Source organism: Neovison vison, chromosome 1 (assembly GCF_020171115.1).
Source record: "Neovison vison isolate M4711 chromosome 1, ASM_NN_V1, whole genome shotgun sequence".
NCBI classification, from domain to species: domain Eukaryota; kingdom Metazoa; phylum Chordata; class Mammalia; order Carnivora; family Mustelidae; genus Neogale; species Neogale vison.
Window position 1 is genome coordinate 211,859,824 of NC_058091.1, and position 24,808 is coordinate 211,884,631.

The window sequence follows — 24,808 nt, forward strand, 5'->3', positions numbered from 1 at the left end:
GACCATTTTTAGTTTTGCCAATAAAAGCTGTTATCATACTAATACAGGTCTTTTATGAATGTGAAGTGGCCTAATGCAAACTCTCAGGAAGTGGGGGACACTTGTATTTGTAATTTCAAACAGGATAAGAAGATCAGAAATCCCAGTATAAATAATATTAGAAGACCAAACAGTTACTTGAGAAGAATTTTTTTGTATTCAGAGCATTTGCATTTACCCAGCGGGATGTAGATGCCACTAGTTTCTTTTTTTAGGAAGCATACCAAAGAAGTGAATTTCATAGACCATAGGAAATGGGTTTACTACCAGAGCACAATTTGAGGAATGGAGTAGGATCAGGGTGACAGGGAAAGTAATATGAAATAGAGACAGGGAGGGAGAGTAAGAAATCTGAGTAAATGTCATCCTATTGTATGTATAAAGGTTAACTTACGAGGAAGAAGAAGGAAGTTGTTGTTTAATATGTATAGAATTTCCATTTTGCAAGATGATAAATTTCTGGAGATCTTTTTCATAACAGTGTGAATATACTTAACACTACTGAATTGTACATTTAGAAATGGCTAAGATGATAAATTTTATTCTGTGGTTTTTACCACAATAAAATAAATTAATCCATGACAGTTAACTCATGAGCCAATAAATAGTCACTCAAGAACTGTCATATCCCCTTACTGTATAATCTCTGTCCTTAAGGAAATTTTGGGTTAAATTGTGAATTGGATTTTAAAGATCTAAGAAATGAAATCTTTCTGTTTATTCATATTTATAATTTTCAGTGCTCTTCTTTCCCTCTTGTAGATTAGAATTTCCATCAGGTGTCATTTCCTTGGAGCCTAAATTCCTTTGCAGTTTCAGCCAGAGTGGTGTAAGGGGCAGCTTTCTGTATTTACCATAGGTTGTGTTTTCCTAGTTCTTCACATGTCTAGTCATTTTAATTGTATGTTAGACATTTGAAATTAGATGACATACAGTAAGATTCTTTTATCTTACTCTGAATGATGTTGATTTTTGTTTGAGCCAAGCAGTTAAACTTACTTACAGATTTCCCTGAAATTGTGGAGGTATGGACTTAGACTTCATTAGAGTTCATTTATTTTAATTTTGCCCTTTAACCCTATGGTAAATTCCCTAGTCCTGGGAAATCTTTATTTCTAAGGCATAACCCTTCTGGTGTTTCACTGGAAAGCTTGAGCTAATAACCCATGTCATCTAATTTGATAGGACTGAAACGTCAAACTCTTCTCTCTGTGGTGAACCCTACCACAACTCAGCTCCTACAGCCTTCCAGCTCCTTCCAATAGTCCCATGCTGGACTCCTGGGATCTTACCTGCGTGTATGTAGTTCAAGGGAAAGCCAAAGACTTGAAGGGAGTCTGTTTGTTTATTTGGGGGCTTTCTTCGTACAGTTCCTCCAATTTCTAGCTGTTTCAGCTGTGCTAAGGAATCCCCAGACCCTCGGGCTCCTCAGGGAAATAAGACCACAAGTTTCTACTTAAGTTCTAGTCAAGCAGTGCAGCTAGACTACAGAGTTCCTTCAAGCAAAAGGATGTGTAAATGTGTATTTTTTTAATTCAATTTAATTTTTTTCAGTGTTCCAAGATTCATTGCTTATGCACCACACCCAGTGCTCCATGTAATATGTACCCTCCTTAATACTCACCGCCAGGCTCACCCAACCCCCCACCACCCTCCCCTCCAAAACCCTCAGTTTGTTTCTCAGAGTCCACAATCTCTCATGGTTCATCTCCACCTCTGATTTCCCCCAACTCACTTCTCCTCTCCATCTGCCTATGTCTTCCTTGTTATTCCTCATGCTCCACAAGTAAGTGAACCATATGATAATTGACTCTCTCGGCTTGACTTATTTCACTCAGCATAATCTCTTCCAGTCCTGTCCATGTTGATATAAAAGTTGGGTATTCATCCTTTCTGATGAAGGAATAATACTCCATTGTATATATGGACCATATCTTCTTTATCCATTCATCTGTTGAAGGTCATCTTGGCTCTTTCCACAGTTTGGTGACCGTGGTCATTGCTGCTTTGACCGTTGGGGTACAGATGGCCCATCTTTCCACTACATCTGTATCTTTGGGGTACCCAATGTGATTGCTTTCTTTCTGTCTCTTGCTCTACTTTGTCACTTAACAGGGCATTCAAACAGTTGAATTTTATGTTTTGGTCATGATGTGCAATTGTTAACTGTGGGAAAATTTTTCCAGTAAAAAGTACTCCATCATAATCAGAACTAGAAACTACCCATAATGAATTCATTATCTATCTAATTGGACAAAAAACCAAAAAACAAAAAATTTAAAAACTGCTATATATTGAACAATAAGGAAATAATTCCCAAGATTTTGAATACATTTCATTTTGTGGACCACAGGACAGGAGAGCCTAGAGGAATTAAGTAAATAGGAATGACTTTCTGGTGAAAGTACATGCTGAGCTGAGAGCTGAAGGTTTGCTAATGTCTGAACAGCTTCAGTGGTAAGAGTGGATATTCTAGTTAAGTCAGCAAGATGGGTGTGTGAGTGGTTTATTCTTAGGATGAGGAGACTTGCCTATTTTTAGTTGGAAAAACCACATATGTGGTGTCTTGGGTGATGAGGATGGTTAAGTAGTTAAGGACTGATGCATGCAAGACCTGAGGGTTTAGATTTGATATTGTAAAAAATGAGACTTTAAAAGACTTTGAATGGAGGAGTTACATAATGATAATGAATGTTAGTTTATAGGAGGTAAAAATAGACAAAGATTATAATTATGTCCTCTTATGACCATTGCTGTGGTCTAGGCCTGGATGATCAGGGTCTGCACAAGGCTATTAGTACACGAATAGAAAGGAAGAAAGTGTTTAGAAATGTAGAGTAATATTTATGGAGGGTAAGTAGATAAGGAAAATGTGAAGAAGAAAGATTTGCGTTTCGTTAATAGTCTAGAATTTACTGCATTCTTCTAGTCAGCCAAAATGTATGAGATGCTGATGTGTGTAAAGAGCTGTGATGGAGTGTGCATGCATGTTTTTATGTTGACTTCTGTCTATTTTGACTGTTGGATCCAACAATGTTGTTGGATGGTTTAACTCTGAGGGACAGTGCCCTTCTCTCTTCTCCCAGAAAATAACAAGTGCTCGTTAAAAGTTATGTAGCTCTTTGGGCCCTTAGTACATTCTTACTGACTAAAGAATGTTATCTTTTGCTACAGAGACACTATTGATGTGAAGTCGTTCTAGTATCGACTGATTTAAGTTGTATTTTAAGCGTATCTTTTCTTCCAGATTCTCTTACATTTTGGAAATGTATTTGAAAAATTTCTCACTTCGGCAAGGCCGGTTTTCAGAAGCCATGTTTAATTTGAAAGCTGCAGATGGAAGGCAGATGGCTCTATCTGATTTGGAATATGTTGTCATAAGAAATTCTTAAAGAAGCCTTTCATTATAGGGGTTCTCAACTGTCATTAATCAGTTAAGCTTTCCTAACTTTTTCCATGACCAAGCCATGTAAATAATTATTCCCCAGTCTTTTTTTCATTGTCCTAAATTCATATCCTTAAAGAATCTATTCATTCTACCTTAAGTATCTTAATATTTCTCAAAATTGATTTTCATATGTTGTTTAAAAGTCATGATTTACCTGTCCGGGGCTTATTACATTTTCTGCAAGAAATCTCTTGAGATAGTCCTACAGCTTAACCTGTCTTTTCATTTCATCTTAGGTGACCGAGCTTGAATGTGTTAGTAGCCAAGCCAATGCAGTGCACACCCACAAGACAGAATTAAACCAGACAATACAGGAACTAGAAGAGACGCTGAAAGTGAAGGAAGAGGTATTTGTTCCTTCTCATTCATCTGTAACCCAGCTACCATAGGTGCACAAACTCCTGGAGTCTCTGTCAGATTTACAAGTGCTTTATGGAATAAAGTAAGGTTGTGGGGTGTTTTGGGGGAGGAGATGAAATTTTTTTCTATTGACAACGAAGCTTGTTCCTATTTTCTCCATCCTTGTTTCTGCTGTGAGGAACGACGGTGAGGCAGTCAGACTGAGATACTTGCCTTCTGTGAGAGAGTTGCATTAGTAACATCAACAGAAAACTGTGAGAGGTTAAATGGATTTTACAAGCTGTTGCTTTCTCTGGTTTCCAGTCATAGGATTTAATAGCACAGGAAAGAATTATATCCACAAGGCTTGAAGCAGCTTTAAAATGTTCTGATGGTCGTTTCTAAGCAGTGCTGTACTGAAGCCACCAAGCAGACTTGTTGCTTCAGATTATCACGTATTAGACAACATACCCATAAAGATGAATTCACTCTTCTAAAAATCAGCATAAAGGAATGTTTTTAAAATTATTCTCTTCTAAGGACTAAGACAATAATTTCAGGGGGGAAATAAGACTTTCTCTGTGCTTGATTTAGTTTAAATATTGTTGCTAAAAACATTGCTCTACTTTTTCTAGGAAATAGAAAGACTAAAACAAGAAATTGATAATGCCAGAGAACTACAAGAACAGAGGGACTCTTTGACTCAGAAACTACAGGTGAGCAATAATAATATTTCGATTCATCTCTACATAGAGAGAATCTTCAGTCATTCTTTGACATAGTATTGACTTTTTTCCTGAAACCTCATTTTGGAGGTTCTCAGTCATTTTTCCAGGACTTCTGATTCATGACTGATCTTTGATTCTCCAAAAATTGTGATAACCTCACCTAGGTAGCATAAAATCATCAGAGATGGTCATTTATTAATTGCCTTTAGTACATTGTTCTAGGAATTTCCACTTTTTAACATAAAAAACACTCTGAATTTAAAGAGAATTTCTCATGTGGATTTCATTCAATCAAAGAGTTCTACTTATTTTTTTTTTACACTGAACTAATGAGTATGAATTGCAATAATAGTTGTGCCCTAATGGAAATTAAGCTAGCGACATCTTTCTTTCTTTATTCTTCTGAATTTTACTCACCTTTTTTGCATAAATAATGTTTCCTGACTCTAATTTACATACATATATCCTGTATCAGTGATTAGGGAAGATTTTTAGAATTCATTATCAAAGTCTCTGGCACCTCTGGCCCCCCCTTTTTTTTTTAACACCCCAGGGTTCAGCTGCCTCTATAAAAGAAGATTAGGACCACTTTAGAGTTTGGAGTAGAAATAAATGTATGTACAGAGTGAGGAATTTTGGATCAGGGTGGTAAGTGGGACCTGAAAGCCCAGGAATAGGAGAGTACCTCAATTGTAATGAGAGAGTCTTGCATTCATTGAGGGCTTCCTATGTGCCAGACACTCTGCTAAGCATTTTACTTCTGTTGTGCATTTTCTTCTTGTAACAGTCACCAGAGGAACCTGAGGCTTATATAGGTTCACTTGTCCAATCTCCATTTATATATGTAGTCAGAATTCTGGGACAGTGGAGAAAGGCTGTAGGTTCTTCATATGGCCTGAAACTTTTCCCTCTCCCTCTATCTCTCCTATCACTGACTTGCAGCCATCTGATTTGTTTTGGCTAGCCCTATTAATAGTTGTTCCCACATTTTAATGATCTGTGTAAATTACTGGTTCTCGAATGGGGCAGTTTCGTGCCAGGCGACATGTAGCAATGTGCCGAGACAATTTTGATTTTCACAACTCGGGCAGTACTATTGACCTGTAGTCGGCTGAAGTCAAGAATGCCGCTAAACATCCAATTATCGGGACCAAACTGTCAATAGTGCCAAGGTTGAAAAAGCCCGGTGTTGAGATAAAGATGAAGCATGTACTCAGAGCTAGAAGAAGAAGGGGAATTCAGTGGAGCTTCATCTTTCGTTCCTTTGGTTCAGGCTGCCATTTTCGGAGTCTTTGCCACGATTTAGGCGTTTGCTGAGCACTCATGTGCCTTTGCTCGTACTCTCACACTAGCAGGTGTTGTATCCCCATTTTCAAGATTTTATTTATTTATTTGACAGAGAGAGATCACGAGTAGGCAGAGAGGCAGGCAGAGAGAGAGAGAGGAGGAAGCAGGCTCCCTGCTGAGCAGAGAGCCCGATGCGGGACTCGATCCCAGGACCCTGAGATCCTGACCTGAGCCGAAGGCAGCGGCTTAACCCACTGAGCCACCCAGGCGCCCCTGTATCCCCATTTTCAAAGAGAAGGCCACAGTTCAGGAGTGTTTGCAAGTTGACAAGGTGCTGGACTAGAAAGGAGTGAGACCGGGGTGCCTGGGTGGCTCAGTGGGTTAAGCCGCTGCCTTCGGCTCAGGTCATGATCCCAGGGTGCTGGGATTGAGTCCCGCATCCGGCTCTCTGCTCAGCCAGAAGCTTGCTTCCTCCTCTCTCTCTGCCTGCCTCTCTTTCTGCTTGTGATCTCTGTCTGTCAAATAAATAAATAAAATCTTTAAAAAAAAAAAAAAAAAGGAGTGAGACCCACATTGGTTTGGACTCCACAGTGTCTGTTCTTTCTGTCCGGCTGCCCCACCGCTTCAGGCAGCCACGCTGCCAACATGTTCCTGACGGTTCTGGCAGACGTTTTCCCAGTTACATACACATTGTCCCAGAGAAACTGAGATATATATATATTTAAGATTTTTAAGATTTTACTTAACATATATATTATATATAAACATATATTATGCATATATATATATTTAAGATTTTACTTATTTATTTGACAGAGAGACAGCGAGAGAAGGAATATAAGCAGGGGGAGTGGGAGAGGAAGAAGCAGGTTTCCTGCTGAGCGGGGAGCCCAAGGCAGGGCTCCATCCCAGTACTCTGAGATCATGACCTGAGCTGAAGGCAGACGCTTAAAGACTGAGTCACCCCGGTGCCCCAAGGCATTGTTTTATATAACCATCAAAATCAAGAAACTGTATGTCTACAGACCTTATTCATATTCCCATAATTGTCTTAACAATCTCCTTTATAACAAAGTTTAAAACTTGTTTTTCTGGTCCAAGATTTATTCTAGGCTCATGTGTTGCGTTTAGTTGTCATATGTATTTATTTTGATGTTTGAGTTGTCCCAGATTTGGCCACTGGGAACCCCTTCAGTCCAGCTTCTTTTTCCTTTTTATGTGACCCTGTCATTCTTTAAAGAATGTCTTCATGTTTTAGAACAACTACATATTCCAGGCTCATCTTATATTTTTTTCAGTCCTCAGCCTTGGAATTAGCTATTTCTCCAGAGAGAAATTTCTTCTTCTTCTTTTTTTTTCTTAAAGATTTTGTGGTGTTGCCTGGGTGGCTGAGTGGGTTAAAGCCTCTGCTTTCGGCTCAGGTCATGATCTCGGGGTCCTGGGATCAAGCCCCACATTGGGCTCTCTGCTCGGCGGGGAGCCTGCTTCCTCCTCTCTCTCTGCCTGCCTCTCTACCTGCTTGTGATTGCTGTCTGTCAAATAAATAAATAAAATATTTAAAAAAAATATTTTGTGTATTTGGGGTGCCTGGGTGGCTCAGTGGGTTAAGCCTCTGCCTTCGGCTTAGGTCCTGATCTGGGATGGAGCCCCACATCGGGCTCTCTGCTCAGCAGGGAGCCTGCTTCCCCACCCCCCTCTGCCTGCCTCTCTGCCTACTTGTAATCTCTCTGTCAAATAAATAAATAAAATCTTTAAAAAAAAAAAACAAAAGATTTTGTGTATTTATTTGACAGAAAGAACGAGAGCACAGGCAGAGGGGAGGGAGAAGCAGACTCTCTGCTGAGCTGGGAGTCTGAATCAGGGCTTGAACCCAGTACCCCAGGATCCTGATCTGAGCTGAAAGCAAATGCTTAGCTGACTGAGCCACCCAGGCACCCCTCCAAGGAGAAATTTCTTTAAGCAACGGCTGATATTTAGAAGCCAAGATCTGAGTACCAGATAAGCTTTTTGCTATTGAGATGACATTGCTTCTATGCCATTTAATAAGCAGGGCTGGAAATACATACATACCACATTATGTCTATTTCAGTAGCCATGTATGCATAAAACTGAATTCTTACTCATATCTCCCAATGCGGTGTAATACAATGGAGTTTATTCTAGCCTTCCCCATACTCGTATTTATAATTCCTTTACCCAATACTAAGAAACCTGATTCTCATTATCTACAATATATTTACTTACTTTCTCAATCTTAACACAGAAAATAGTTTTTGAACTACTAATTCATACCACGACAAAAAAAATGCAGACAGAACCTTACCAACTAGAGATCACTGTAATTTTTTTTTCCCTCAGCCTGTGTTCAAAATTTTGTTGGGTTAGTTCCTCTTCTCCTGTGCAATTGGTTAGGTTATTCATTTGAAACATACTTCTGTTTGGGGTGCCTGGGTAGCTCACTCAGTTAAGCGTCTGCCTTCAGCTCAGGTCATGATCCCAGGGTCCTGGGATCGAGCCTTGCATTGGGCTCCTGCTCAGCGGGGAGCCTGCTTCTCCTAGTCCCTCTGGCTGCTGCTCCCCTTACTTGTGTGCTCTCTCTGTCAAATAAATAAATAAAACCTTAAAAAAAAAAAAAAAGAAACATACTTACGTTCATTTGTATCATATTGTATTCTATTTTCATATTTTCTTATCTGTTCTTCTACATTTTATTTATATATGCATTTCCTGAGTATATGAAACATTAGCCTGGTTCCAAAAGTCAGACTATTCAGAAAGTTGTTTTTAGAGACCTCACCTCTAGTCCCCATTACCCTAGCATCTGCCCGGTCCTTCCCACCCCATTTCCACCTGCCACCTGTAGGTAACCAGTCTCATTAGTTCCTGGTTAATCCTTTCTGCATTTCTTTTCACACAAATGAACAGATAGGTCTCTTTGTTTACCTTCTCCTCCCTTTTTTTAGTGGTAACATGCTCTCGATGGCTCTTGTGCACTTTGCTTCTTTAACTGAAAATACATTCTGGGAGTCACTGTTTCAGTTCATCTAGATCTTGTCCATGCTTGTTATAGCTGTAAAGTCCCTCACTTGTGTGTGTGGTAGTTTATTCAGCTATTCCTTGATGGGGGTATTGATGTTTTCTCCAGTGCTCTGCAGCACTACTACCATAAGTAATATTGTGTACAGGTATTTTGTTATTGTTGGAGGTAGATCTTCAGGATAGATTTTTTTTTAAGTTCCTCCTTTTTTTTTTTTTGGTTTTTTTTTTTTTGGTTTTAGTTTTGGTTTTGTTATTTTTTAGTAATCTCTGCACCCACTCTGGGGCTCGAGCTCACTATACCAAGGTACAAAGTCTCATACTCTTCAGACTGAGCTAGCCAGGAAGGATAGATTCTCAGAAGGAAGATTTCTAAGTAAGGAAATAAACACATACATACGTAGTTTGGTTAAACAATGTCAAATTCCCCTCCGTAATAGATTGTGCTGGTGCCTACTTAAACCACTACTGTGAGTGCCTCTTTGCCCATAGTCTCGCCAACAAAACGTATTGTCACTAGATAAGAAATGATAGTTTTAATCTGCATATCTCATGAGTGACATGGACATCTTTCATAAGCTTAGCGGTCATTTCAGTATCTCTTTGTACATGGGTGGATGGGTGTTCATGTCTTTTGCCCTTTCCCTAGAGGATTTTTGGTTCTCTTTCTGGAGTTCTTTACATATTGCAGGAGTTCTTTTTATATCTGATTACATTTAAAATTTCTCCCAATTTTTTTTTTTTTTTTTTTTTTTTGGGCTTTGCCCAAGATAGTGTTTTATGTAATAGTCAGTTTATTACTCTTTTCTTTTCTTGGTTCTGGCTTGCAGATCATATAGTTAGATAGCTCTTTTCCAAACTCAGATGATACAGGAATTCATGTGTATTTCCCACTAGTCCTTACAGGGTTTCATTTTTCACATGGATCTCTGAGTGTTTTGGGTTTATTCTTTTGTGTGTGGTATGTGGATGTAGCTTTCCAAATGTCTGTCCAGTTACCTCTTTACCATTTATTTAAAACTTCATTAATTTTTCCAGAGATTGGAGATACTTGATTTCTATACACATTTTGATCTACTCCAGGCTTTCTATTCCAGCCCGCTAGTCACTCTATTAATGCCTCTGTACCACACTGCACCAACAGTAAAGGCTTCAATATCTGGTAGGACCAGGAACTCCTCCCAGAGTTCCTTTTTCTTTTTTTTTTTTTTTCAGTATTCTTACATATTTGTTTTATCATATGAAATTCAGTGTTTGGTACCAATTTTGTGTCAACTGAAAATAAAGCTCCATAAAAAAATTTTATTGGGATTGCTTAAAATTTATAATATGACTTCAAGGAAGCAATATCTACTGAAATTTCTGTCTTATTCCAGAATAAGGGATGTCTTCCCATTTGTTCACATCTACTTTTTTGTTTCTCAGGAGTGTTTCAAGGTGTTCAACATGCTATTTTGCACGTTTCTTATTTATTAATATTATATCTTCCTTTTTTTATATTTCAGATGGGATTTTCTCTACTATTATATCTTTTAATTGATTATTGTTTGTATATTTGAAAGCTGTTGAATTCTGTATGCTATTTTTACGTCCGGCTACCTGACTAAATTATTTTATTATTTGAGCTAGTTTTGTCATTTATTCCCTTGATTCTCAAGATTTTTTAGGTATTATAACACATAACTGCCCACAGAGGTAATTTTACTTTTATTCACCCAATTATTAAGCCTCTTGATTTTTCTTGTCCAATTACACCTGTGAAAAACACCACTACAGTGTTAAATAAGAGTAGAGATGATGGGCTTATCTTGTCCCTCATCTTAGTGAAAATACCTCTAGTATTTTTCCATTAAGCAAAATGCTGGCTATAACACTAAAATATATTTTATCATGTTAGGAGAGTGTCCTTTGTTCCTATTAGTGTGTTTTTAATCAGGGATGAGTGTTGAATCTTGTTAATGGTTTTTTTGTTTTTGTTTTTTTTTAGTATCTCTGGAGTTAATCATAATTTTCTCTCTAGGTCTATTTAATATGGTTTATTTTATACGTGGATTTTCTAATACCTAACCACGTTTGCATAACTGGAATAAATACCACTTAGCTATGGTATCTTATTTTCTTAATGTGGTATTAGATTTTTGGTCTTTAGTATTTATCATTTTTACACAATACTCATTTGTGGTATTGGTCTGTAATTTTCTTCTTCTGGGGAGAGCTGTTTTTATAAGATTGAGGCATCAAGCTTATACTTTACACACAGTAATACTTCAGTCGTACTTGATGTGCTATCTTCATTTTCTATGCTCTGCAATAGCGGATGGCATATTGAAACTACCTGGGTCTTTGAACACTGACACCATCAGGGCCTGGTGCATTTTTATGGAGTAGTTCCTGGATTATTCTCTATTTCTTCTGCAGACACTGGGCTGTGCAAGCTTCCATCTAGGTTTCACAGAGTCAGCGAGCACTCTCTTTCTTATTTTATATAGTTGTCCATTGTCCTTTTCTTCTTCTTGTCCAGTGTCCTTCTTGTCTAATCAGTGCCACTGTTTTTTTCTGTCCTCTACCTTACGAATTTCTCCTTTTTTTTTTTTAAGATTTTATTTATTTAGTTGAGAGACAGAAATCACAAGTAGGCAGAGAGGCAGGCAGAGACAAAGAGGAGGAAGCAGGCTCCCCACTGAGCAGAGAGCCTGATCCGGGGCTCGATCCCAGGACCCTGAGATCATGACCTGAACCGAAGGCACAGGCTTAACCCACTGAGCCACCCAGGAGCCCCATGAATTTCTCCTTTTATTTTTATTATTCCTGCTTTGTTTTGGTGTACTGATTCTTTCTTATTATTCTTATTTTGTTTTGGTGTACTTATTCTTAAGCATTTTAAGAAGAGAATTTAATTCCTTTATTTTCATTCTTTTACTTTTATGTATATGTGTTTAAAGCTATAGATTGTCCTCTGATGATTGCTTTAGGTATGTTTCATAGATTCTGATATTTAGTATGTTTATTATCATTATTTCCTGAAATTCTGTAATTTTCGTCTTATTTCCCTTGTACCCATGATACGTTTAAAAGAAGGCACTTGGGGTGTCTGGGTGGTTCAATGGGTTGAAGCCTTTGCCTTTGGCTTGGGTCATGATCTCAAGGTCCTGAGACCGAGCCCCGCTTCGGGCTCTCTGCTCGGCGGGGAGCCTGCTTCCCCCTCTCTCTCTGTCTGCTTCTCTGCCTACTTGTGATCTCTGTCTCTGTCAAATAAATAATTAAAATCTTTTTAAAAAGTTAAAAAATAAATAAAAGAAGGCACTTTAGTGGTGCCCGGGTGTCTCAGGTCATGATCTCAGGGTTCTATGATGGAGCCCCACATTGAGCTCTCTGCTCAGTGGGGAGCCTGCTTCCCCCTCACCCTCTGTCCCTCCTTTCTGCTTGCTCTCTCTGTCTCTCTCAAATAAGTAAAAAATAATAAAAAGTAACAGAAGGTGCTTTAATTTCCTGGTAGAAGGACCTTTTTTTTTTTGGATTTATTTCTTAAGTTCTAGTTTTACTATCTTGTAACACAAGGGTTTGTATAATTTCTGCTTTACATAATTGGCTGCGCTTTTTTGCGTCATCTCATGTATGGTGTTTTTTTGGTGATGTTCCTTATTGAATTTATAATTTTTGTTTTCTGTAATGTTACCCGTCCTGTGTTCCACTCGCTCTCTCCTGGATTGAGAGTGGCACAGTGAGTCTTTCATCAGTGTGATTTTATCTACGCCTCTTTACAGCTCCTATAATTCCTACTTTATAAGGAGGTTGGTACTTAAATATAATGGTTATATCTTTATTGTGCATTGCAGATTTTAGCCTTAAAGTGCCTTCCTTTGCCACCTTTTCTACCAGTATCAAAACCTCTCATTATCTTGTGTCATCCTGTTATTTTTGCCCTTCCTAAATGAAGTGCTCAGTGGAAGGACCTTTCTATTTTATGATTTTGTTTTCAATTCCTACTCTTACTGCATTGTGATCACATATTTTTTTTAATATTTATACTTAATGTAACTTAATACAACCTTTTTTTGACCTCACGTAAAATCAGTTTTTGAATGCTTCTTGTGTGTCATGTAGTAATACTTAGAGACTGCTTTGTGAGCCAAACTGAAATTTTTTTCTTTTACTAGGTAATGCATTCATATTTATCAATACAATTTTTTATGCTTTGTTTTACCTTGTCATTATTTTATGTAATAATTCCTATGTGTTATGTTAATTTGATTTTTTTCTTTCTCTATATATGTTCTTTGTCCTTTTTTATATCTTTTGATATTTAAGGTCTTAATTTTGTTTAGTGTTTACCTTTAGACTTTTTAAAAATACTCCTACTGGGGTGCCTGGGTGGCTCAGTGGGTTAAAGCCTCTGCCTTCAGTTCAGGTCATGATCCCAGGTTCCTGGGATCGAGCCCCACATTGGGTTCTCTGCTCAGCAGGGAGCCTGCTTCTACCACCACCACCACCCCCTGCCCCCTGCCTGCCTCTCTGCCTGTCAAATAAATAAATAAATAAATAAAATCTTTTTAAAAAAAATACTCCTACTTACCTGTATACATATTTAAACTTTCACTATCTGGTTTATTAGTTTTTATTTATTTATTTTTTTAAATACTTACTTATTTTAGACAGAGAGCATGAGTGGGAGGGACAGAGAGAGAGGGAGAGAGAATCCCAAGCAGACTGCAAGCCGAGCCCGGAACCCAATGTGGGGCTCGATCTCATGACCTTGAGATCAAGACCTGAGTGGAAATCAAAAGTCAGGAGCTTAACCAACTGCACCACCCTGGCACCCTTGTCTGTTAGGTTTTTTTTGTTTTTGTTTTTGTTTTTTTTTAAAGATTTATTTATTTATTTGACAGACAGAAATCACAAGGAGGCAGAGAGGCAGGAAGAGAGAGAGGAGGAAGCGGGCTTCCCACTGAGCAGGGAGCCCGATGCGGGGCTTGATCCTAGGACCCTGGGATCATGACCTGAGCCGAAGGCAGAGGCTTTAACCCACTGAGCCACTCAGGCGTCCCCTTGACTGTTAGTTTTTAATGATAGCTGACTTTGAACTATAACCTATTAAATAATTAGAAGCTTATTCTCCTTTTCTCTTTTCCTTTTTTTAATCCTGCTTTTTAGTTGTATTATTTCTACCTTGTCAGAATTAAGTAGCATTTGGGGTTGCGGGCAGCTCCGGGTTGGCTCAGTTAAGCATCTGACTCTTAGGTTTGGCTCATGTCGTGATCGCAGGGTCATGGGACCCAGCTCTGCATTGGGCTCTGCTCTCAGCCCGAGGAGTCTGCTTGAGACTCTGTCCCACTCTGCTCCTCCCCCTACTCTAGCTCTCACTCTCATTCTCTCTCTCTCTCTCTCTCATAAATAAATAAATAAATAAAACCTTTTTAAAAAAACTAACATTTTTATATTATTTTTAAACCATTGTCCACCCTTGTTTTAGTCTTTGATATATATTACATATAGTATATCTAGTACCACCAGTCCTTTCTCTGAAGTTTCTACGGTAATATGGATGAAGCTTTTCCTCTAGTAGATGGTTCCAGAAGAGCTCATGGGTTTAAGTTGCTTTTTTTTTTTTTTTTAAAGATTTTATTTATTTATTTGTCAGAGAGAGAGAGAGGGAGAGAAAGTGAATATAGGCAGACAGAGTGGCAGGCAGAGGCAGAGGGAGAAGCAGGCTCCCTGCCAAGCAAGGAGCCTGATGTGGGACTTGATCCCAGGATCCTAGGATCATGACCTGAGCCGAAGGCAGCTGCTTAACCAACTGAGCCACCCGGGCGTCCCTAAGTTGCTTTTTAGAAGACTTAGTACTAGGGCACGTGGGTGGCTCAGTCAGTTAAGCATCTGCCTTTGGCTCAGGTGGTCATCCCAGAGTCCTTGGATCAGGTCCTACATTGGTCTCCTTATCCATGGGGGGAGGGGCTTGCTTCTCCCTCTGCATGCTGCTCCTCTTGTGTGCTCGGTCTCTCAAAAATAAGCAGATGAAATTTAAAAAAAAAATAAAGTAATTTTAAAATAAAATAAAAGACTTGGGTGACAAGTAGATATAAAGTACTTGGTTCACAATTTTCTTTCATTGAGTTTCTTGAAAATGCCACTACATTTCCCTTTTTTTTATGTTGCCTTTTTTTTTTTTTTTAAGATTTATTTTAGCATGAGCAGAGGAAGGGGCAGAGAGAAAGGGATAGGGAGAGAAGCAGATTCTCTGCTAATCATGGAGCCTAGCGCAGGGCTAGGCACCCAGGACCCCAAGATCATGACCTGAAATCATGAGTCAGATACTTAACCACTGGAGCCACCCTGAAGTCCCTTATGTTGCTTTTAAGAGATCTATTCCAGTCTACTTCTCTTGCCTTGGAAGTTTAGGGCTCCTGTGTGTGTGCTGTGAGGATTTTTCCTTTATATATATATACATATACATATACATATACATATATGTATATATATTTAAATTTTTATTTATTTATTTGACAGAGAGAGGGAACATAAGCAGGGGGAGCAGCAGGCAGAGGGAGAAGCAGACTCCCCGCTGTGCAGGGAGCCCAATGCGGGACTCAATCCCAAGACCCTGGGATCATGATCTGAGCTGAATGCAGACGCTTAGCTGACTGAGCCACCCAGGTGCCACTTTTCCTTTATTTTTTTTTTTTTGTTTTAAGAGTTTATTTATCTATTTGACAAAGATCACAATCAGGCAGAGAGGCAGGCAGAGAGGGAGAGGGAAGCAGGCTCCCTGCCAAGCAGAGAGACCGATGCGGGGCTCAATCCCAGGACCCCAAGACCACTACCCGAGCCACAGGCAGAGGCTTAACCCACTGAGCCACCCAGGCGCCCCTTCCTTTATTTTTAATGTCTAAGAGTTCAACTAAGATATTTCTCAGAATTGATTTTTTTTGGGGGGGGGTCAGTGTTTTTAGGTACTTGGTGGGCTCTTTTAATGCGTAGATTTGGGTCTTCCTTTATTTCCAGGAAGTTTTCTTACGTAAAGGTTTTAAATATTAGCTTTGTCCTATTGTGGTGTGTTCCTTTTTTTTTTTTTTTTTTAATTTTATTTATTTATTTGTCAGAGAGAGAGGGAGAGAGAGCGAGCACAGGCAGACAGAGAGGCAGGCAGAGGCAGAGGGAGAAGCAGGCTCCCTGCCGAGCAAGGAGCCCGATGTGGGACTCGATCCCAGGACGCTGGGATCACGACCTGAGCCGAAGGCAGCTGCTTAACCAACTGAGCCACCCAGGCGTCCCTTGTGGTGTGTTCTTAAGGAGCTCCAGTGATACGTAGTTAGATGGTCTTTTCTTCTCTTCTATTTCAAACACTTTTTCTTTGACCATTTCCACTACGTTATCTCACTTGCATTCCCTTGAATATTTAAAGATAATAACTGAGTAAAGCATAATGTAATTTAAATTTATTTCATTTAATTTCATTAAATTTAAACTAAGTTTTATGATTCAGTCTCTATTTCTGATATAATTTTGCCTTTTTCTCTCAGGGTTTAATCATTCCTGTTTTTTTTAGTTTTTTGGCTCATTTCTGTTTTTAGTGTTTGATATCTGAGTCAGGCTCTATTTTGAATGCCTGTTTGAAAATATTTAGAATTCATTTACTTATTTTTTTAGTACCATGTATACCCAACTTGGGACTCGAACTCATGACCCTGAGATCAGGAGTCATACTCTCTTCTGACTGAGCTAGCCAGGCACCCTATTTGACAGTATTTAATTCAGAATGGAGGCTTCTGTTTTCTTGCGCTGCATAGTTGGGTTTTTTGTTTTGTTTTTTTTTTCCAGCGGGAGAGGCAGTGCTTTTATTTTCATTCACTGAAGTCGAGATTTTCATTTTCTGTTTTCATCTTAGGATAGTTTACGTAGATGAAGATAGCTCACACCTTTGTATTTTGTGAGTGGCAGTTTTGAGTGGCTTACAGATTCTCAGTTCAAAACCACCCTCTTTTTGGAAGATAATGGGGGAGAGACTATGTGTCCTTCCCTGCTTTAATTTTCTCTTGTCTTAGAAGACTTTAAGTTTCCCTGTGTTGCTTCTTCTCCTTTACTGTAGTGTGCAAGCAGGCTTCTTTCTCTTTCTTCGTGCCCATTTCTCCTCTCCAAGATTGCCTCCTGTCTCGTGTGCACAAGTCAGTCCCTTCCTTGTAGTTCCGCTCTGGTCTACCAAAACTTTGTTTATTTGATTATTCAGGATTTCAACACTTCCAGTCTTTAGGGTTATTAGAGTTCAGTCTTAAGCCTTCTGTTTTCCTCTTCCCTCTGTTCTGTTTGCTCCATGACCCCGCCTTGTCCTTTGCAAAGGGTTAGAGAGAGAGCTTGGGAAATGTCTTTGCTGGAAATTGAAGTTTGATTTGTTCCGTTTCTTCAAGTTACTTTGAAGTCATGGAATCTGTGTGGTGTTATTCTTATTATTGGTTTTTATAGTTTGGGAGGATGGCTGAGGGAAGTCAGCACACAGAGTCACCGATATCTTGGTGTCCCAGAAGCGCTTGCTTTTTTGTTGCCAGTCTCCTTGTTCTAGAATGCGTGCTGCATTAAAACAAGAACTGCCTTTGTTTATTTTCTGCTCTATCTCTATTGCTAGTACATAGAAGATGTAAATAATCATTGACAGTCTCTTCTTCAAAACTCGGGTATGTGTCTCTTGCCCACTTTACTCTTGAATTACTGATTCTTCTTTTGATGGTTTATATGTTGTGTTACATATGAAGGTTGATGACCTAATAGGGCAATATATCTTGCTTGTAACAGCTTAACGTGGGAATCAGCTGTCAAAGAATTTTTCTGTAACTTTTATTTAGATTAAAAATGCAGGATTTATGGGGTGCCTGGGTGGCTCAGTGAGTTAAGCCTCTGCCTTTAGCTCAGGTCATGATCTCAGGGTCTTGGGATCGAGTCCTGCATCGGGCTCTCTGCTCAGCAGGGAGCCTGCTTCCCTCTCTCTCTCTCTCTCTCTCTCTCTCTGCCTGCCTCTCTGCCTACTTGTGATCTCTGTCTCACTGCCAAATAACTAAATAAAATCTTTAAAAAAATAAAATAAAAATGCAGGACTTAAGCTGGCGGAAAATGAGCCTGATGTGGTGGTCCCAATGATGATGGTGATAATTGTGTAAATTTGTTCTAATCACACTAGTGTTGAGGTGCCATAAATAACAATACAGAATGTGACCTTCTACCCACTAAGATTTTATACTTGCATTTAGTGCCTTTTAAAGCACTCGGAAGCAAGTTAGCTCCGGCCTCCATTGCTTTATCAGGACTGAACCAGGTCTCTGGATTCCCCCAGCATGTGCTTACATGTCGAAGAAGAAGCATGCTTACATGAAGAAGCAGCAGCTAGTAGCACAGAAATGGTTAGAAGCAGAAGAATATGTTAAGAGGGAGAAAGAGAGGCTTGGAAAACAGGAACATAAGGCAGACTAGTGGGAATTTCCCATCATCTGGGGCACTGGTTGCCTGGTGTTGGCCTGTGTACACTGACGGTGTTGGCCACTCTTGCTCTAGGATTACATTCTCTGCCTCAGAATAGACCAGCACTGTCAGCACTGTATTGGATCCCTTTTGTTATCTGACTCCTAAAATTCCTCCAATCAGAGAAATGGCTGGGAGTATGACACTCTGTCTAGATAGAACAATGCCATTTTAATAGCTGGGGAAATGTGGTGTTTTGCATGCTTCCATTGAAAATGTTTGCATGTTTCATTGATAGGCAAGGAGAACAAGGAAGCCTTTCACTGTAAGGAAGGCTTCAGAGGGCATACTGGGTGGTGCCTGGTGAAGTGGGTGTTTTCTATTGAATGACATTTGGTCTATTTTTATAGTTGGAAACATTCTACTCTTAAGCTTATTGTTGAAGCAGGCAAGAGAGCCTGCTGTGCAGTCATGAGTGGAATTTTTACATTTGATCCGGGCTCTGTTTTCTCCCTCCTAGTTCGGAGACTCCATGCATGTGGCTTCTGCATTTATAAGTATTTTATTGGTTTCAAATCCTGCTCACCATTTACTTATCTTCCCTTTGTGGGTTATTCACAGGGAAGAGATTAGAAACATACCTGGGAAACCTCCAGCCCTAAATGCTTTCATATTAGATTGGGATTTCTTAGAATCTTCATTTATTACTCATTAGAGCTGCTGTGTTCTAGTATTTTCCCAGGTTCTGGTGGCTCCTCCTGGCATTCTAAGAGTAAGAAGCCTTACTCTTAGTTATTTCTGTTAGGGCAAGTGAACATTTATGTTCAGACTCCTAGAAGAGGGTTACTTTCTTAGATGTATTCAAGCCATTATTTTCCTCAAAAGTTTAGTTTTTACAGATGTTGTAAAAAATAAATTTTGGAAAAAAGTGCCCATAACAACAGCAGCTCTTTTCTGTTTGTACAGTAATTTACAGTCTTTGTCCCCATGCATACCAGTGTTTGCCGGTTTACACTGTGCTGCTTCATATTCAAGGTTTTTTCCCATTTAACATTTACCGGATTGTCTTTCAAAAAAATTTTTTTTTTAAAAAGTGTTCCACCTTCCTTTAAATTTGATAGAATTTTTATAAGGTTTACATTTAAACCATGTATTAACATTTGAAACATATATTTTCGGAGGGACACCTGGGTGGCTCAGTCGGTTAGGCCGCTGCCTTCGGCTCAAGTCATGATCCCGGGGTCCTGAGATCGAGTTCTGCATCGGGCTCCTTGTCCAGCAGGGAGCCTGCTTCTCTCTCTGCCTCTGGCTGCTACTCTGCCTGCTTGTGTGCTGTCTTTGACAAACAAATAAATAAAATCTTTTTTAAAAAAATCTTAAAAAAAAATATTTTCTGAGGCTGATTCATATTGTATTATTAACACCAGAATGTTGTCATTGTCCCATATAATTGACATATGTGAATGAGGTTTCCAGAAAGGATATATCCAGAAAGGATATCCTTTTCCAGAAAGGATATAACTTTCAACTAACTGCTTATCTTAATACCTTGTGTAAAGTGTCATAGTTGGTTTTCTGCTCTTTTTCTCAATTTAAAGTTTCAACCAAAATTAAATCTGAGTCATTAGATCATTTTATTTTTTAGAATCTCTTACTATATTTGTCGTGTTTAGAAACACTTCTAGAGCAATACCTTCTAAGTTTTAAGTATGCTAGACTTGATTCTGTTTTTTTAATTAATATTTTTGTCATAAACTCTTACTTGCCTTTTGTCATTTTTTTCTATGATTTGCAGTATGTTGGAACTGTCAGCTTTGTAATTCTCTCACATGTACGCTTATCATAGATCTTGACTATAGTTTTTAGCCATTGAGCTTCTTCCTCTGACATAAGCATTCAGTTGGATAGTGAGGCAAAACAAAGACTAATTAACACATTCATAGGATCTTAATACTTCCATGTTAGAGAGTTGTTGTCTCACAAGTCTTTCTCCAGAATTCCCATTAAGGAAGAAAACGTATTCTCTTTTTTCCTACCTGCTTTCAGCTGAGAGTGCTACCAGTTTGTTATGCATTAAGGGGAAAAGAGGTGGGCAGAATTGAAATTTTGAAATGGGACGTAGCTAATCCACAAAATGGTTCTCAGGGAGAAGCAGGCTCCCCTGTTGAGCAAGGAGCCCGATGCGGGATTTGATCCCAGGATCCTGGGATCATGATCCTGGTCGAAGGCAGACGCTTAACCAACTGAACAACCCAGGCGTCCCTACAAAATGGATCTTTAATCCTCTTCGGTATTTGAAGTGCCCAGAGTGTTGCCTGGCACGAACTAAGCAGTCGGGAAGTTTCTGTTGGGTTGCATTGATGGATTCTGGAACGAGCCTGTCAATAAAACCACATGGATTTCTCAGAGGGCAGAATTCTAAAAATCTCCGTACATTGTGTTAACTTGAGATACAGAAGCTCATCTTCCCGCACGTCAAATTGCATCAGCTACCATGAAATTAGTAATAACAGAAGTTGTATTGTTTTCTAAGTTTGAACTGACATGTGCATATGTATCACATTTTTGTTTCTAAAGGAAGTAGAGATTCGGAACAAAGACCTGGAGGGACAGCTGTCTGACTTAGAACAACGTCTGGAGAAAAGTCAGAATGAACAAGAAGCTTTTCGCAATAACCTGAAGACACTCTTAGAAATTCTTGATGGAAAAATATTTGAACTAACAGAATTGCGAGATAACTTGGCCAAACTACTAGAATGCAGCTAAGGAAAGTTACATTTCAGTGCCAATTGATTAAAAAATACACTGTCTCTCTTCATAGGACTGTTTGGGCTCTGCAAAAAGATCGCACATAAAATCTGAATATCACTCCTCCTCCAGGAGGATGATCTTTTGAAAATTGGAATTGTATATTTCCGTGTAAATTTTAGAATTCAGCTCGTAGCTAGTTGGGGAAAAAGAGATGAAAAACTTGAACTACAAATTACCTCCATGTATATTATTGGCCATAGTTAACTAGAAAGTTATAAATAGACACTTAATGCAATCTTTTTTTTCTGATATTAGCCAATGGGAGAATTAACAATGTCTGGGTCACATCCCCTTTTTGTGTTCAACACAGTGAAGGCTATCTGCTTTTTAAATTAATTTATTTATGATATCTAAAGCTGTGTTTTGTGCAAAAACTTAGTGATGAAAGCCCTGTCTTCTGTTGTAATCTGAATAATTTCTCAGGATATTTTTGCACTGCTGAGAAGCAGCGCCATTACCAATTAATTCTTGCCAGGAGTGAGAGAGAGCTGCATCTTTAACTGAAACATACTCACTAGAACTGGGTGTATAGAGTTCTTCCCTTTTTTTATACTGGAAGATATTTCACTCGGTGACCACTCTGGTACACTCTGGTGTTCTTGAATCTTGTCTGCTGTATAGTTTACTTTTCCATAATTGATTCCATGTATTTATGAGAAGAAACTGTCTCCCATTTTATTACACATTTTAAAGCCAACTAACGAAGGCAGCTGAGTCCCTCAGAAATTTTTCTTTTTAAATTTCTAATAAATTTGACACACAGTACTGAAATACAGCAGCCCGTCCTCGACGGTCTGACCTAGCAATGTTAAGTATATTTACAGAATATGCAGTTACATTTATTTATATATTTTGCAAGAAATCTTTTCTGAATGATCAATGCATTTCAATTTACAACTAATAATGGTTATTGGGGAACTGTTTATTATAGATCATTTTAAGGTGTATAGCAATTTTAAAGGGGATCCATTTCCATCAAACAGCCGATCAGAGGACTATTGGGATTGGAGCCGTGTACTGTGTCCGGGTCTTCACATCAGCCACATCTCTAGTCAAACCTCACAAGGCAATATTCTGAACTGTTAACTAGGCGTTTCAAACAGGAATTCAGTTCAGTAGGCTCTTCTCAATGAACAAGTTTTAATGTTGTTTTGATGTAATTTTAAAAGACTTTTAGCAAACATGCCTTTCTTTCTATATTTCTTTTAAGAAGCTATTTTAAAAGCAAGCCAAGTGCTGTCTAGTCTGCTTACGGAGTTAGGGATTGCATTAGAGTCCATATATCCTCGCTGTACAATGCCTGTGATGTTGAGGGAGGGTTCTTTTTTTAAAGTGTATGCTTGAGTCTCTGACTCTATGATAGAGTCTGCAAATGCACTGACCTTGTTTGTACCCCAAAACGATGGAATTGTGAAGTACAAAATCAAGCTAATGAATCAATTTGTAACCATTTTTTCACTCACAAATAGCAACTCAACACCAGACAATTTTGTTTTATATATGTATGTGTATGTATGTAAATACATACATATTAATTTATACTAGAGTGAAAAATAAATGGTTTCTTTCTAAAGTTAGTTTCTAAAGTGAGTTTTCAGGTGTCTCTGAAAAGTTTCTATCAGACACTTAATCATCGTGTATTCTATGTGCTATGACATCATGTAAGTTATCTCCATCTATTTTAGGATATTTTCCTCACCTATTTATTATAGGGAGGGTAAATTTAGGTACACAAGCTCAGAGCTGAGATATTTCTCTGATAAATCAGGTAATAAAATTTATTTGTGTTGATGGAATTTTGAAGTAGATGTGATTTTATCCATCAGTTTCTGAGTAACAAAGAGCACCAGATTTTAATTTAAGTAGGGGATTTAACACTAGGGATCAGGGAATTTAGTTATGAAGAGTTAAAAATTAAAAAAAAAAAACAGTGTAAGTTTGAAATGGTAAGTGAATTATTTTAATGATGTAATAAGATATTTTTAAATTTTGACATAGTCGTCATTTAATGGGAAAATAACTCACCAAAATGTCTCCACTTGAATTGTATTGATAGGTGAGACATGTGTGTAATTCATTATATACATATACCCATATGTATATACAGAAAATTATTTTTAATATTTTCCTACTGATAAGAAGTTTAAAATTGGAAATTTTGTGAGTTTTTTCCTCGTCCAATAGGGCCTAATTTTTTTCTCTTTTTAGTGATTTCACAATTTGAGGGCTGCACCTTTAAATTCCCAGAGTGTCATTAGACGTGTACAGTATATGGGATAAGGTGGACACAAGTGCACATATAAATAAAATCTTAAGACTATTTTAAATACTCATTTACAGTAGGAGAGTATCTAGAAATCATCATTACAAGTCATAATTAGGTTGTGTGTCTACTGCAGTTTTCTCCATTTCTGTATTATATAAATAAAAGTTTGCCTATTAAAATCTGATTTTCCCAGAGACAAGTATTATATTATGTATCTATATTTAGATCCAACTGTGGTAATATATTTATCAGAAAATGATGCTGGGGACTGTCACCTGAACATGTGGACTTGAAGGGACACAGACAAGGAGAGCAGAGATCGATCCCATTGTGTATAAGTTATTCTCTGATAATGATGAATTCTTGTACAAAAAAAACGACTGAAAAAAGGAAAATCAAAAATACAGTTTTTATTTTGAAATACATTTGTTGTTCTCTGGAGAATGTACTTTATCTTTTTTTCCTTCAGTCTTTTACAGATAACTTCTGAAAAAGCATTTACTACGTGATGACGGCATTTGCTTACCTCTTACAGGTGCTACTGGATTTCGCATTAGTGTGTTATGTTGTGAAATCCTGACTTTGACATAAAAGGTTTTATAAGTATTTCCCTGCCTGGAAAATTAGTTTTTGTTTCTCCTCTCTCTCCTTCTCTCTGCCTTTTTTCTCTCTCCTGTCTCTCTCTTTTTCCTCCCTTTCTTTCTGCAGATTAAAAAGAGTGCATGAAGTAGCATCCTTCCTTGTCCCTCTAGAAGAAGCTTTGGCACCGTCAGAATGTAACGTTCTGTTGTCATTGAACTGCTGGAGAGCAGACAAAAAGCTTGCAGGGGTTTTGGGGCGGGGGGTTGTGTTTTTTTTTTTTTTAAGTGGAAATAAAAGGGACGCTCAAAATTAAACCACCACCTTTGAAAACTCTTTTTTTTTGCCCCGTTCAAATGGACTGTCTTCTGTCACGTGTGTCCTGTAGCCTACCATGGTTTTATTTCGCTGCACACTGTGCAGCTCAGCAGCTCTCTCCCTACAGACCTGATCCTCTGTCCGTTCTGTAACATGAGGCAGGCCGCAGGGAAGATGGGTTGGGTGGCAGTGTTCTGTTGGGTTTTTAAAGAAATCCTATTGTTAATTTGGCGTCACGTGATTTTACCATTCCCGATAGGCTATACTTGAAGTCATGAAAGAGTCTTCATTGAATTTCTGTCTTCTGTATATTTGGCATTGTTCCTTGATCATTCATGAGGTAAATTAGTTTATGTAAAATCTTAAGAAAACTTTCAGGTAAGAAGTAATTAAGAATTACACGTTGAAAACAAATTTTCTCAAGTAGGGTACGGTGCTATAATTATTGAGAAGATGATTTGCATGTGAGAGAATATTTTTTAAATTACTGGAAAAGGAGCATCGTTGGAAAGGAAA

General features: G+C 38.4%; 1 protein-coding gene across 1 annotated transcript in view; it reads left to right on the forward strand.

The window, feature by feature from the left end:
• The window catches only part of HOMER1 (homer scaffold protein 1), a 131,806-nt gene extending 107,512 nt beyond the window's left edge, over window positions 1–24,294 (forward strand). Inside the window, exons 7-9 of the mRNA XM_044266442.1 lie at window positions 3,724–3,834; window positions 4,462–4,542; window positions 20,896–24,294. Of these exons, the coding sequence (XP_044122377.1) occupies window positions 3,724–3,834; window positions 4,462–4,542; window positions 20,896–21,084 (381 nt within the window). The 3' untranslated portion in view covers window positions 21,085–24,294. The remainder of the gene's footprint in view (window positions 1–3,723; window positions 3,835–4,461; window positions 4,543–20,895) is intronic.
• The last annotated feature ends 514 nt before the right edge of the window (window positions 24,295–24,808 follow it).